Source organism: Lepisma saccharinum, chromosome 3 (assembly GCF_977018435.1).
Source record: "Lepisma saccharinum chromosome 3, izLepSacc3.1, whole genome shotgun sequence".
NCBI classification, from domain to species: domain Eukaryota; kingdom Metazoa; phylum Arthropoda; class Insecta; order Zygentoma; family Lepismatidae; genus Lepisma; species Lepisma saccharinum.
The window spans coordinates 77,179,979-77,194,476 of NC_139231.1; the positions used below are offsets into that span (position 1 = coordinate 77,179,979).

General features: G+C 38.0%; 1 protein-coding gene across 7 annotated transcripts in view; it reads left to right on the top strand.

Annotated features, from left to right (window-relative positions):
- Positions 1 to 11,231, top strand: part of KrT95D (phosphofurin acidic cluster sorting protein KrT95D) — a 325,608-nt gene extending 314,377 nt beyond the window's left edge. For all 7 annotated transcript variants that reach the window (XM_083118860.1, XM_083118863.1, XM_083118866.1 and 4 more), the window contains 2 exons: positions 8,954 to 9,070; positions 10,450 to 11,231. In XM_083118860.1, the coding sequence (XP_082974986.1) occupies positions 8,954 to 9,070; positions 10,450 to 10,568 (236 nt within the window). In that variant the 3' untranslated portion in view covers positions 10,569 to 11,231. The remainder of the gene's footprint in view (positions 1 to 8,953; positions 9,071 to 10,449) is intronic.
- Positions 11,232 to 14,498: the final 3,267 nt, after the last annotated feature.

Consider the following 14,498-nt stretch of genomic DNA (forward strand, 5'->3'; position numbering starts at 1 on the left):
TGATGTACCGTCTCAAGTGCACTGCAATTTGTCGCCTGACATAGAATCATGAGATTGGCAAGTTTTACTTCTCTCCTTACATTTTCTTTAGTAATTTATATTTTTTGTGTGAAAGAACATAAAAAGACGAGACTAGAGACAGACAAGTATCTCTGCTCTTTCGGGCTTTAACGCTGCAAACTTTGGAGTGTATGAACCACCTCCTCTTGTGGGAAGGGAGGAACTTCTATTTCTTGGTCATTTAGATTTATTAAAAGTTTACTGTGCAAATTCGTGTATATGTAGCGGGGGGAGGGGGCTAACTCTCAAAATTCCAAAATTTCTGGAAAAAAAATGGGGTCTCTCCCTTCCCCCCAAGAGAAAAGTACATGACAGTGTCGACATGCACATGGAAATGATCGCCGACATGTAAGGAACACAAAAATATTTGTGTTATCATCATATGACCAATGTAACATGAGTTGTACAACCAAAAGGAATGGTTGGCACGCCACTGATCCAAGCTTCAAAATGCAGCGGTACCTTCAAATGACTTTAGCTCAGAGACTATTTGCCCTGGAGATATGAACTATATACCATTGTACTCAGAATGAATCACAGATTCAGACGATAGATATATAATTTATGCACATTTGGCTTATATATGGAGGGAGAAAGGGGGGAAATCCCCTGAACCCCCCTCAAAAAAAAAGGATATGAAAAGTTCAAAATGCAAATAGAAATTATCGCTGGCATCTAACAAACAGAAAAATATTTGCATCATTGTCATATGATCAATGTAACGCGAATTGTATCCCTGAAATGAAAGGCTTGTACGCCACTGTCTCAAGCTTCGGAATTGAGCGAAATGCAGAGTTACATTGAAATGACTAGAGCTCAGAAACTAAATGCCCTAGAGATATGAAAGATATACCGTTCTCCGCAGAATGAATCACAGATTCAGACGATATATAATTTATGCACATTCGGCTTATGTATGGATGGGTAAAGGGGGGAATTCACCTGAATTTTTTTTAAAAAAAGTGAGGTTTCTCCCCCCCCCCCCCCAAAAAGGATATGAAAAGTTCAAAATGCACATAGAAATTATCGCTGGCATGTAAGAAACAGAAAAATATTTGCATCATTGTCATATGACCAATGTAACATGAGTTGTACCCCTGAAACAAAAGGCCACTGTCTCAAGCTTTGGAATTGAGCGAAATGCAGAGTTACATTGAAATGACTATAGCTCAGCAACTAAACGCCCTAGAGATATGAACGATATACCGTTGTTCGCAGAATGAATCACAGATTCGGAGGATATATAATTTATGCACATTCGGCGTACATATGGAGGTGGGAAAGGGGGAAATCCTCTGAAAAATATATATTTTTTAAAAATGGGGTTTCTCTCCCCCCCGAAAAAAAGGATGTCACAATGCACAAAATGCAAAATTTATGCAAATTCGGCATATATATGGAGGGGGAGGGAGGAAACTCGCCGAAAATAATTTTAAAAAATATAGGAAGAAGAGTACAAATAAGGTTTCTTTGTATTTACCTTTGCTGCTCCAGCTTGGTCTGGAGCCATGATGCCTTACTTCTGGTGGTACTCCATAAAACATGGCTCCAGACACAAGGGTACCTTGCAGGTAATGCAGCGGCATCTACTTTGCCGTGAAGTTCGTGGCCCGCACAGCACACATCTCCGTGGTTCCCGTGTCATGGTGGGGAAGTGACGGAAGCCACTAACCTCGTAGCGTGTGTTGGTGGATGGAGACGAACTTAGATGGACCAAGTTGTGCCACACCTTGGGGAGCTGGGGTTCGAGTACCTCGCCTGCCACTTGTCCCCAAAAGACTTATAGCCAACTTCTCACGGAACTCACAGTGCCTCACGTTCTGATGAAATGTCTTGAAGAGCAGGTAGGCATTGAGGATACATTGGTCGAGTAGGTGGAAGAAGAGCTTGACAGTCCACTTCATGGTCTTATGTTGGACACCGTAGGAATTAGTCATGCGGTCAGCCTTGTCAACGTAACCCATGTGGCTATTGTATTCGCATACAATAGCCGGCTTGAGTACGTTCCCATGGTCATCCAAGAAATTTCCCTCAGCTGGTGACTGATGGATGTTCGTCAACAGGTACACCTATCTCTTGTCTTTCCAACATATCACAGTCAACTCATTCTTCACCCGAACACGTAGGTCACCTCTCATCAGCTTCAAGTCAGTCTTTGATAAGTTGGGTGGGAGGCCTTTTTGTTGGGGATTGACGGTCCTGCAGCAATAGATACTTCTTGTTGCGAGATCATTAAATAGCTCTGGAGAAGAGAAGTAGTTGTCCATAAATAATTTATGACCAACTCCCTTCACCTTCTCCGTCAACGCTACAACTAAACCATGCATCGCTGATGTCATGGCAGTCGCTCTGTTCTTGTCCTTGCCCAGATATACGGTCATGTCATAGGTGTATCCCAAAGAATCACAGAGTTTGTAGATCTTGATCCCAAACCTCTTGTGTTTCTTTGGAATATACTGTTTGAAGATGACTTTCCCTTTGTACAAGACCATAGCTTCATCAACTGCTAAATGCTCTGTAGGATAGTAGCAATTACAGCTAAGCTCATTGATATTGTCAAAGACAAACCTCATCTTCCACAGCCTGTCATAATCGGGATCTTGGATAGGAGGGGTTCTTCATGTTGTCCTCAAAGTGTAGGAATCTGAGCAAGTGATAAAAGTGGTTATGTGAAATCTGTGGTCCGTAAAACTGTGTGTGAAGGTGGGTTTTTTTGGACCAGTAGTCTCGCCAATGTAATCTCCAGTCATGCCCCATCAGTATTGTCAAACCAATGAAAGTCTTCATTTCGTCAATGGTCACGTCACGTTGGGTGCTTTGTGATATGTTGGTGGTAGTACCTGTTGGTCTTAGTCACCAGATGCTGGAAGATTTTTTCGGAGAAAGTCAAGGAAAAGAAGTCTAAGGAAGAGGATGCATCGTCAATGTGTCGAACCTTCAGTTCAGTCTGTCCTAGGAAAGGTTGGCAGTTGGGAGCAGTTCTACCAGTTCGGGAAGGGGGTTGCCAGTTGTATGGAGCAGGAGAAGGGGAAGGTCGACATATCATCAGAATGAGATTCTGGTATATCAGAGGGAATGTCAAGCTCTTCTTCATCCCACTCGGAGTCTGTATCCATATCCTCCAGCTCATCTTGGATTTCATCAGAACTGAGATCACCGGGGGCAGCCATGGTCAACTAAAGTGAGAATCATAGAACTTCAGACCTTCTGTAAACAAAAGCACGTGTACCCTAACAGTGTTGCAAACTTATGAAGAAAAAAATAATCCACATAGCCTACAAGGTGTAAAAACATTTCCATTTGTCAACAGATGCGGAATAAGCAGTGTATCACTGATGACCTGTTGAAAGTTATTGAATGTATGTAAAAAAAAAGAAATGTACATCTTGCCTGGTGGCCGACTTTCAGACTCATCACCGAAGTTCCCTGGCTCGAATCCCGGCATGGGTATTATTTGTGAGTGTCCCTTCATCAATTTCATCTGACGATCACTCATTCTCATCGTCGGGATTAGCCAAAAGTGGAAGAAAAGCAACGCTAAATTTAAAAAAATCAAATACAAAATTGACATCTTATCCCCAGGACTAAGACGGTTCCGTACCAAAGGATTAATTTTCTCTCATATTTTACTAAAAAAAAACAAAAAAACCTTGCTAAAAGAATGTGACACACTGAGATAAATTAAGTTTAGAAACCGGGGTCGTTTCATTAAATTTATTTGATGTTTGAAAGTGTTATGATTTATTATTATAGATAATGAAAGTAAGCTAATAGTTACATATGATTTGATTGACTAAATTAATAATTATTAATTAGATAAAATAATGAAACTAACTCATTTGATTTGCTTTATTTTACTTCCCCTCTTGTGCCTCTTATGGCTAATTTGCGAAGATGGGGATGAATGATGATGATATGATGAAATCGATGAATGGACATTCACAAACATTCATGCCCAGGCCACGATTCGAACCCGGGACCCCTGGCGTCGTAGCCCGATGTGCTATCCACTCCGTCACGGGGACGGCTAACTAATTTGCAATTCAAATATCACCTATCCGTCATCATCTCGTAACTAATGACAAATGTGCGTGTCACAGCGTGGTCGATCTACACCTCAGTGTCACACATTCCAGTATCCTCCAGAGTGTACTTCAACATATCTAAAGTTATTTCATCTAAAAACACACTCGTATGTCCTTTTCATCCCGTTCAAAAATGATGGATTATGCAGAAAGACACCAAGGGAAACTAAAACGGCAACTTAGAGAAGCATAAAAGTGGGGAAAGAAGACTGTAGAATACAGAAATATTTTGAGGCAGTCACATTTTATTGTACGCTACATATAAAATAAAATGCATATTTGCGGGTGAATTTTTAAATATTGTCACATTTTTCTTCTCTCTTGTTGAGAGGTGTTCATTTTAAATCAACCTCCCTCACCCTACGGCCTGCCTTCCTTCACCCACAAAAGTATTCCGGAGTGTGAGGATGTCACCATCCGGATGGTGAACACCTCTGAATTATAGATAGACTCCTTCGTCCCACCCCCTCCCCCATCCCGGAGGATCGTCACTGACAATGTGAAATCGCATTATCATATGCCGACATTCGACATACCACTTCCGTTTTCTGTACTTGACTTAGTGAGAAGTATTGAGGTTGGCAACAGCCTAATAACGGATTTCTTCCGCATCATGTAGTCCGTTCTATGAAAGTACGCTAATGGAAGAGAAACGTGTAAATTACATTGGATTATACATTTTAAAATATATTTTCATTAAAGGTTTCTATTTATAATAATAATACGTGATTATTATATAAATTACAATCGATCACGTGAACAGCAAGAAAATAGCGCCAGTTTCGAACATGGCGACTTCCATGCGTGCAGGAAGGTCTCCCGTGTTTTCAGAGTAGTCATTCGGAAATACAGCCGTTTGAAAAGTGGCAAGAAGCAGGTTGTTCTTAACGTTTATGTGACGTTGTGTCGGTGCTATCCTGAGCAAGCAGTGAAGTTGGTGTCCAAGTGTAATTGTGTGTCTGCGTCTTTGTGTTTTCGGTGCGGTGAAAGAAAGGAAAACGACCGGTCAAGTTGTCAGTCCTGCGAAAAAACACGTTGTTGCTCGTATAAACAAGTACACCGATTTTGAGATAAGCGCAATACAGCGTGAGGTGCTTTCGTATTCTTTCAATCAAGGAGCCGTCCTGTGCACTGTGGGGAAGATGTTGATAGTGATGATTGATGACGATCTCCCCAATTTTAGCAGTCGACGTTAAATCGCATCCTGTGCCACGTTGAGTTCCTTTTTGGGAAGCAAATTTGACAGACCGTACTCTGGCAGGATGATGTCTAGCGCCGAAAATGCCTCAAGTTCAAAAAGGAACTGCTGAATCAAGGTAAGAAAATACATTACTTGCATGAGACGTGCGTAAATAATGCGCTTATTATTGCCTTCTTGTGCACGAGAAACCGAGAGAAAGATAAACAATCTATTTTCATCACCCTGCTTATCTTTGTTTAGCTTCTGCTAAAACTTGCGGTATATTTGCTGCACAAAGGAGAAAACAATACTCTACATGTCAACAATGTTGGGCAATAAAGGCTTGAATTTACTGAAACGAATCTCTCTCTCTCTTGTATAACTTTGGTGCTGTCATACTGAGAGAGGAGGGGGGAGGGGGATCTGTTAACCCAGTGTCAGATAAATGGGACTTTTGGCGTAGAAAAATATGTTCATTCTTGAACAAGAACACGTATTTAATCACTTGTAGAAATTTTATTATACTTCAATGTGTAAATTATCAGTTAAAAGAAGAATACGTTTTTCCATGTTACGTAAAATTAAAGGTTGCGAGTGAGCAGCATATGATGGCCGCACCATTCACGAACAGCTGGCACGGAGTGATACGTTACTCGAAGTGATACGGTTGTTTACAGAGGGTCGGAAGGTTCGTGATTCTTACTTTAGAAGCCTTTTGGGGACACAGCAGGCACAAACGACACTAGCACACTTTTCACACCACAAGAAAAACACGTAGATGACAAAAAAGTCCTTGGAAGTCTGTCACTTCACTGAAAAAAATATCCTCGCACTTGGGCACAAAACGACACACACCTACACACAACTTTCACGGACGAAAAGCTAGAATGCAGTGAAAAATGAGCGCTGATTCTTGCAGCTGCTTGAAATTCTATTTTTAGACAATGCAGGGTAACCTGTGTTGCAACTTGTGGAACACTTGTGCTCAAAAACAAAGGTTTCCTTCAGCACACCTCGATATTCCATTCTCACAACGCAGATTCAACAACCAGTCTTCCCCCTCCCCCCACCCCCTACATGTGCCCGCACGGAAAACTTTCATTTTGAGATCGGATACTGATAAACAAGCTTCCTTCGAATGCAGTTACCAGGTGGGAGTGAAAAGCATTGCTTTAGAACAACAAAGCCGGTCTTCCTTTTTTCGGCAAAAATTTTCCCTTGAAAAGAGACTCAAAAGATAATTCCCTTTTCCCCTCCACTTTTATGAAGAAAAAAAAGTACAAGAAACATTTCTGTTAAATACATGTGTTAGGAACAATATAAAAAAAATCGAAATTCTAGCCAAAAATAGAAAAGTTATAACGTAAAAACTACGACCTTGATACAGTGTCTTGATCGAGATGCTTGGGACCGCGAGGGTTACATTTGGGTAACTCGACCGAGACACTTGGGACCCAAAAGGTTAAACATTATGTTTAGGGCTGATGGCTTAGTTTTAGACCTGAGAGAGAGAGAGAGAGAGGTAACACTGTTCATTCTTATGTTCACGGGTGATTTATTTTTATGTTGGGAAGTTAGTTTTAGGTGGCAAGGTTAAGGCATGATCGATATTTTAGACTTCTCGGGGTTAAGGGGAATTGGGGACAGGGGATCGCCTTCAGTCTTAGGTTCTTCTCTCAAATCTGAAACATCTAAGAGGGGCCATTGCCCCATATTTGACACATTGGTCCTATCCAACCATGCACTATATTTGAAAGCCTTCGTTGCAAAACTTTAGTCTAGAAACACTCTAAAATTACTGATAGTTTCATTTCTTAATCTTAATCTCTGAATAGCAGTCTGGGTTTTGAAAATATCAGTAAAAGGTGAAATAACCATTTTGTTACGCCATTTTAGAATCAGAAATGTTTTAGATGTTGAAATATGAAAAATATAGCGTTTACTAGGGATGTGTCGAAGCCGATTACAGATGTATAAAAATCGGCAGAAATCGACATATCAGCATCGGCAAAAATCCGATATTTAAAACGGTACAGATAATACTAGAGTTTTTACCTTCTAATAAGTTTTATATTTTAGTTTTGTAAGATTTATTGAAAATTAGGTTATGATTCTTCATCATTGTAGAGTTTTTGTAATAATATTATTGCAAACTCGCATTCAGAGGATAAACCTACCTCAAAATCAGAAATAAAACAGTACATTGCTGAACCAACTATTCCTCTTGACCAGGATCCGCTGTTGTATTGGAAATTCAAAAATTAGTATCCAAACCTGAAGCAAGTGGCGAGAAAATACTTGGGATAACTGCTGCATCAGTATTCAATGAACGAGTGTTCAGTGTTGCTGGGCAGATTTGCGATAAGAGAAGATGTAGGTTACTTCCAGAAGTGCTTCCAAAACCCGTGTGTATAAAGTTTCATCTGCCAGCATTAAATTTACAACATTAAGAATAGGAATTAGTTTTGCATTTCAAAGAACTGTGTGTGTACTAATGTCAAATCTCTTGAGAATCTGTGTTCATCTTAAAGGTTCACATAACCACTTTTTGCAGATGCAAATGTACATTCGCATCTCTTGAGAATATATATGTATATACATGTGATATGCAATAGAAATGTACATAGCAAAATTATTTTTGTTATGCTGAAAATAACACCCCATTTCTGTTGAATAATCTTATGTATCGGCATCGTTATTGGTTCCAAAAATTATCGGTGAGTACATTGGTATTGGTAAATTTTCAGCTTCATCACATCCCTAGCGTTTACCAAATAAAATATACCATATTGCCCCAATCTCATCGACTGCCTTCGCAACCAGCCAAAAATTGTAGAAAAGTGAAGTGAAATAAACTAAATCTATCATTAAATTATTTCCTTTTAATTCTTTCATTCATGTAATTCTTCTTTAGTATGTGACGTTTTTGTGAAAATTATAGTAAGATTTATAAAATGATGAAATGGTAAATGAGAACACGGCCACGGGTAATTTTCTTTGCAACATATCGATCAGAAAGCTTCAGAAACATGGATTTTCTCTACGTTTGCACGTGTACTTCACACCCTTTTAAAAGTAGTATGTTTTCAGTTATGTTACTAATCATTAAAGGAATGCCTCAATACCATCATGCTTCACTGCATGTGAAGATCGAGTAACAGGCAGGGGCGGTAATTATCGTAAGACCTAAAATTTCAGTTTTCATGTATTAAGCGCTGTTTAATGGAATTATAAGTAAACTTATTCCGTAATAGAGGTCTCTCTGGGCCTTCCTCGTATGAGGCTTCGCCACTGTGGATATTCATATATTCAATAAGTGTATATTTATTATATATGTAATATATATATATATATATATATATATATATATATGAAACAATAAAATAAAATAAGCTATTTAATAATAATTAATATATACCATATATATAAGCTAATGACATCACACTACTTCGAAGCATTCAGTAAAGTGTATTTTGCGATGATTTGCTTTGTTTGTGTGTATTGAAAAATTGTTGCTCATTACTTCAGTATGCCCATGGTACAGATTGAATGTTTCTATTGCAATTGTGTTTTTTTGGTTCATATGTACTTTTTCTAAAAAAAAAAATGTTCTTTCTATCTCTTTTAGTTATGAGATTAGGAAAGAAGAAGGAGAAGGAAAAAGAAAATGAGCCAAAGAGCCAGTCAGTGGAAGGAGTTTCTCGTCTCATCTGTTCCGCTAAAACTCACAACATTCCTCTCAAAGGTAAAGCTACATTTTACAAGTTGCAGCTGATTGTTTCTGGAAATAAAAACTTAAAAGTGGTTGCCCCAAGATACCCACCCATTTATTAATCTTTAGCAGATTGACCCTCTCGTTCAGCATGCCAATGCACCCACCACAATAGACTGGATTGAACAATAAAATGTAGCATGTAGCAGTGGTACATTACTACCAGGCAGTAGAAATAGGTTGATATTTCTTGGGGAGGGGGATAACATTGTAAAAGAGAAGTAGTGTTGCGAGCATACAGAAAAAAAATCAGCTAATCACTTCTAGCGTTGTGCCTGTGGATGCTGGATGGACCAAATTTGCAAGGAATGGAAGCACAACAAAATACCACTCTTTGAGGGCATATAATACCCATCCCCCATTTATGAAAAAAAAATAATTAAAAAAACTGAAATTGCACAATATTTTCGAGTATCGTAATTTTTGGGAAGTTTCAAGAATTGGGCATTTCCCACTGGACCCCTAATTGTTGCACATTGTGAACTTGTTCTTTAGTTCTTATAACAAACTCTTTAGTTCTTATAACAAACTAAAAAAATATATTAGGTATGCCCACATTTCATTGTTTACATAAACATGAAATGTAAAATTACACATTGTAATTATGTTATAATTTGGCACACAGGAGGTGTTCAGTGTTCATTTTATGTGATCTCAACAATATCAAATGTGTGAAATTATTAGAAAATGCAAAATATACTTGTATACACACAATTTAGTGTGTATTTGTCAACAAAACGCTGAATTACCTCGTAAGGTTTACAAAATTATCAGAGCATTGATCAATTTCAAGGCAGAAAGTGGGATTCGAAAATTAACATGAACATCCATTGATTTCACATACATGATAATTATGAATATCAGATAAAAAATCTTTTTGTGTGACAAGTTAGTTCCAAAATATATTTCAGGTGTTATTCATCATTTTAACACCAAAATATCATTGTAGACTGGCCTCACTTACTAGTGCGGCAATTCTGTTCTTTATACAGCATTTTTGTCCAATATCAATTGAAATTCACCTTGGACGAAAAAGAAGCGAATTGTAGCACTATTAAGTAAGGGGAGAGTACATGTCAAATTTTAACCTGATATTCAGTCTAGTTTTGCACAAAAATTTTGAGTTTCATTTACCACAAATGATTGTCTAAAGGAAAGTTTGCACCAAAGTGTAACATGTCGCATGCCATTTGAAGACCAAAACAATTGACTACAGGCTTGTGCAGCCTGCTGTGTTGCTGTTGGCATGTTTGCTTTCAAATGGAAAAGCTCCCCAGATATGATTAATTTAATTTGTGATCGTCAACTCTAAACCCACATTTGATATTTATTTTATACTTTCTTTATTTCAGTATGCATTGATGGCACAGAGTGGACAGGCGTGAAGTTTTTCCAGCTCTCTGCACAGTGGCAGACACATATCAAGAACTTCCCCATCACTCTATTCAACATCCCGGATTCAGCCCTTTAGCCATCACAGATGAGGAATTCCGGTGCTGGCAGGAAGCGAGTATCGGTTCCTCATTCGAAAAGCGACTCGTCTTCATTCACATCATCTGTGCGTTCACAGTGGGCGGACAGACATTTGTAGGGAACAAGCAAATCCCATCCATGCATCTGGCTTTGCAAGCCGATTTTTGCACTGTGTTGTACAATATAAAAAATGCAAATGGCAATGATTCAGCGACTTTGAAGCGATGCCACGGGCAGCTACGACATTCAGACGACAATGAGTATTCGTTCAGATGGAAAGTATCCGCTGGGCATATTAAGAAAAAAGTATTTGTGTTCATGTTGCATGGCTATAGTTGTGTTGTAGCAAGTAGATACGATGTGGCATCCCCTCTGGACTGTCATTGCACAGGAGATTTCACACTGAAGTGACATATGACACATGCCACTTAGGAACGAACCAACTAGTTGGAATGTTTCATGCACTAACAGCATGACACACTACAAAAGCCTGTGTTCGATTTGTCAGTTTTAAAGTGATACGCGACAAGTGTCACTTTGTGTGAAATCTCCTCGAGATTACGTACGGAATACTCAATCGGAAAATGTGTTATTCTGGTCTGTACTGTTAAGATTGTGGGCACTGTTCAGTCGTACCCCTTCCTTAAGCTATTTCATTGTGTATATAATAAATATATACATATATAAAAAAAGAAAGCTGTGATGTTCAATTTTTAGGACATGAACCAGACAGAATATGAAGCAATCAGCTCTGATGATAGGATTGGTAAGTTATTACATAATCATTTTTTATTGTGCTTTTGAAATTGCATTGTGATTCTTTCCCTCCCACTTCACAAACAATAAGTACCATGCAGTATTTTTAAAAGTGCTCAGTTTAGTAATTATACAAAAGAACCAATAACAATAAGCTGATAGTGAGATAGGATTTTTTTTCAGTGTTTTAAATCCAAAAGAAAAAGGACAAAAACATACATTTGTGTTTAATATTTATTTCTTCACCGAAAAATATTTTATATCATGTCTTTGAATACAATAGATAGTGCTCTTGACTTCCAGTTACTTTTTATTAAGAAAATAGAAAAAAAAGTGCAGTAGAAAAGAGTATTGAAAATATGTATATATGCATCTGTTGTGATGTATTAAACTTTAATAGAATTACGAAACTGAAGTTGGCAGTATTTGTTATCCCATTTAATATGTGTGTGCGTATGTATAGTAAATGGGTTAACATTACTTTTTTTATTATTGTTACAAGCAAGTAAAAGATCTGTGTAGAATGCTGTGTGTTTACAACTTTAAATCATCATCATATGAACTAAACCAAGAATTAATGGTAATAGATGAAAACTAAGTCTAGAGAAAGAGAGAGAAATGTGAATAAGCTTCCCCTGGACAGTAGATGCAGAGCTTTTTGTTGCAACTTTTCATTTAATTTGTTGATTGACAATCAAAATGTATTCCGTACTTGCTGGAATACATTCATGCAGTCCTGCTAACATTTTTTTTTTTTATTGTTGTCGTCATCCTGAATTTGCTATTGGCTGCAATAGCTTAGGAATTCTGCTGATCATTTATTTCAACAGATTATCATGACAAAGCAAAATTTTATGGTATTTATTTGGCAATGTTTTCTTTTACATTTGCATATTTGTAGTAAGATTGATTAGTATCCTATTTGTTAATTGAGGGAAAACAAGTGTCTGTTTATAACAGCAAGATGTATGTGTTTTATGTTCGAAGTAGGGATGGACTGATATGAAATTTTGGCTGATACTGAAGTACCAATATAAATTTTACCTATATCAATAACCGGTAGCTCAGTCGTTAGGGCGTCTGACTACCATGCGAGAGACCCAGGTTCGATCCCCAGCAGGGAAGAACCGGTATTTTTTTCCACCTGTTCAAGTGGCTCCGGCACCCACCCAGCATCGTATAAAGTGGGTACCTGGAGGAAACTCTGGGGGTAAAGGCAGCCAGGGGCATGGTGCTGATCACATCACCCCCACCTTCGGCTGTGATCAAGAAAGTGTGGGACCCTAACTTCACACCCCTTATACGCATTAATGGCGTGGTGCAAGAAGCACAGGGGAGCACTTTACTTTTTTTATATCGATAACTGATATTTAGGCGAGACAAATTTATGGTAAATAAAAACTGAGGAGAGCGGTAAATAAAATGTTAGATCAGCGGTATATACCAGCCGTGGAAAAAAAAAATGGCACAAACTTTTTCATCATGAGAGGAAACAACATACAAAAGAGCTATAAATTGATAAACTACTTCAGTTTTATATACTGTATACATACACAAGTACTTAGCTGTCCAACCAAAAAGAAAACATCAACACAAAATCACTTAATTTCTAAATTGCATATTCAGGGGAAGAAAGAAATGCAGCTTGACAGGGAGCGAAGTTTTCGAACTGAGATTATGTGCATGGGAAATCCCAATTTGCAGCATCTTCCTGATGTGATCAAAGATAAAACGTTCTTCAGCTGCAAGTGGTAGGAAACTTTAGGCAATCGTTTCGTTACAAATCGACAGTTTGCGCGCACAACCTCGATTGCCAGTTTTGGGGTGTTTTCTACTTAATTTGATGATATTTCACGGTTATTTCGCGAAAAAGTGTTCATTTCCTGGAAAAGCACACATTTCGCATTACTTCGCGAATAAAACTCATGCATATTTCATCATTGGGGGTAATGTTCAAAATTGCATCTTTTTTTCACATTTCGCAATTTCGCGCATCACGAAAATTCATTGTCCCTACTGATATTCTACTGATCCAATATAAAATTCAAAATGATCAGTGAAGAACTTGAAAAGTTGATTGACCTTAATGAATGTATGTTAGCAAGTGATTACATTGCAAAAGAAGGTATACATTTAGATATATATTTTTTTTAAAGTAAGGCATGGAGTTTCTATCCATATAAATTATAACAAAAAATAGCTGAAAATTGCACTCAATAATAAGATATTTATAGATATATGGGATCACAAGTCACAGTCGAGTTAATCATTATTTAACCTTTAGTGTACAGTAGCTTCTCCTGCCTGTAAGCCTCTACAAGTGGGACATTTTTAGGTGTACGCTTTTCAAATGTGCCATGATGTAGAAAATAAATCATAGGAGGAGAGCTATTTGTTACTGAGAAGTGAGAATTTTTTTTTCTGATTAAACAATAAAACTGTGTAATGTATCTATAAGAAAAACAGCGCATCAATTCTACTGATCACAGTTACAAGAATTCTTTTGTAACACCAGTCCTATGAGCAATTGTGTGTTGAAATTTGCAGAGAAGCACAACAAAAGACCACATTACAAGATATAGACATAGAATTCCTGTCCCCAACTTTGAAAAAAAAAAATAATAAATAAATAAAAAAGGAGGAATAAGCACTTTTAAAAAGTAAGGTCTTGCAGTGCATACATCTATCTACAATCAAAAGTTTCATCAACTAATCGTGAATAATAAAGCATGTAGAGACCTGCAGGAGTTCAACACCAAGCTTCAGCCGAAGCAATTTTGTTGTCATTTCCATGCATTCCAGACATTTACAAGCAGCCGGTTCTTTTATCAGAATTTACCAAACTCAGCAACCCCCATCCTATCTCGCTTCTGTTTTACTAAAGGGATGCATGGTTAAGATATCAGCATATTTGCTTTTGAAGCAGTCACATTAGTGAAAAATCGGGATTGCTTTGTTAGCTAGATGCACTCCTTGCAATTGACACCTAGCTATGCAGATTCCCTTTCCTACTGAAAGCCTCCCAGATGGCATAATGGTAACGTCGTCATCTTGTAATTGAGGGGTCCTGGGTCCAATACCGGGTGGAGACACATTGCACAGTGGTTTGGACCACACTTTTAACTGTGGGTCCGAGTAGCCTTTCTGTGCATAAAGTGGACTCAAAACAACA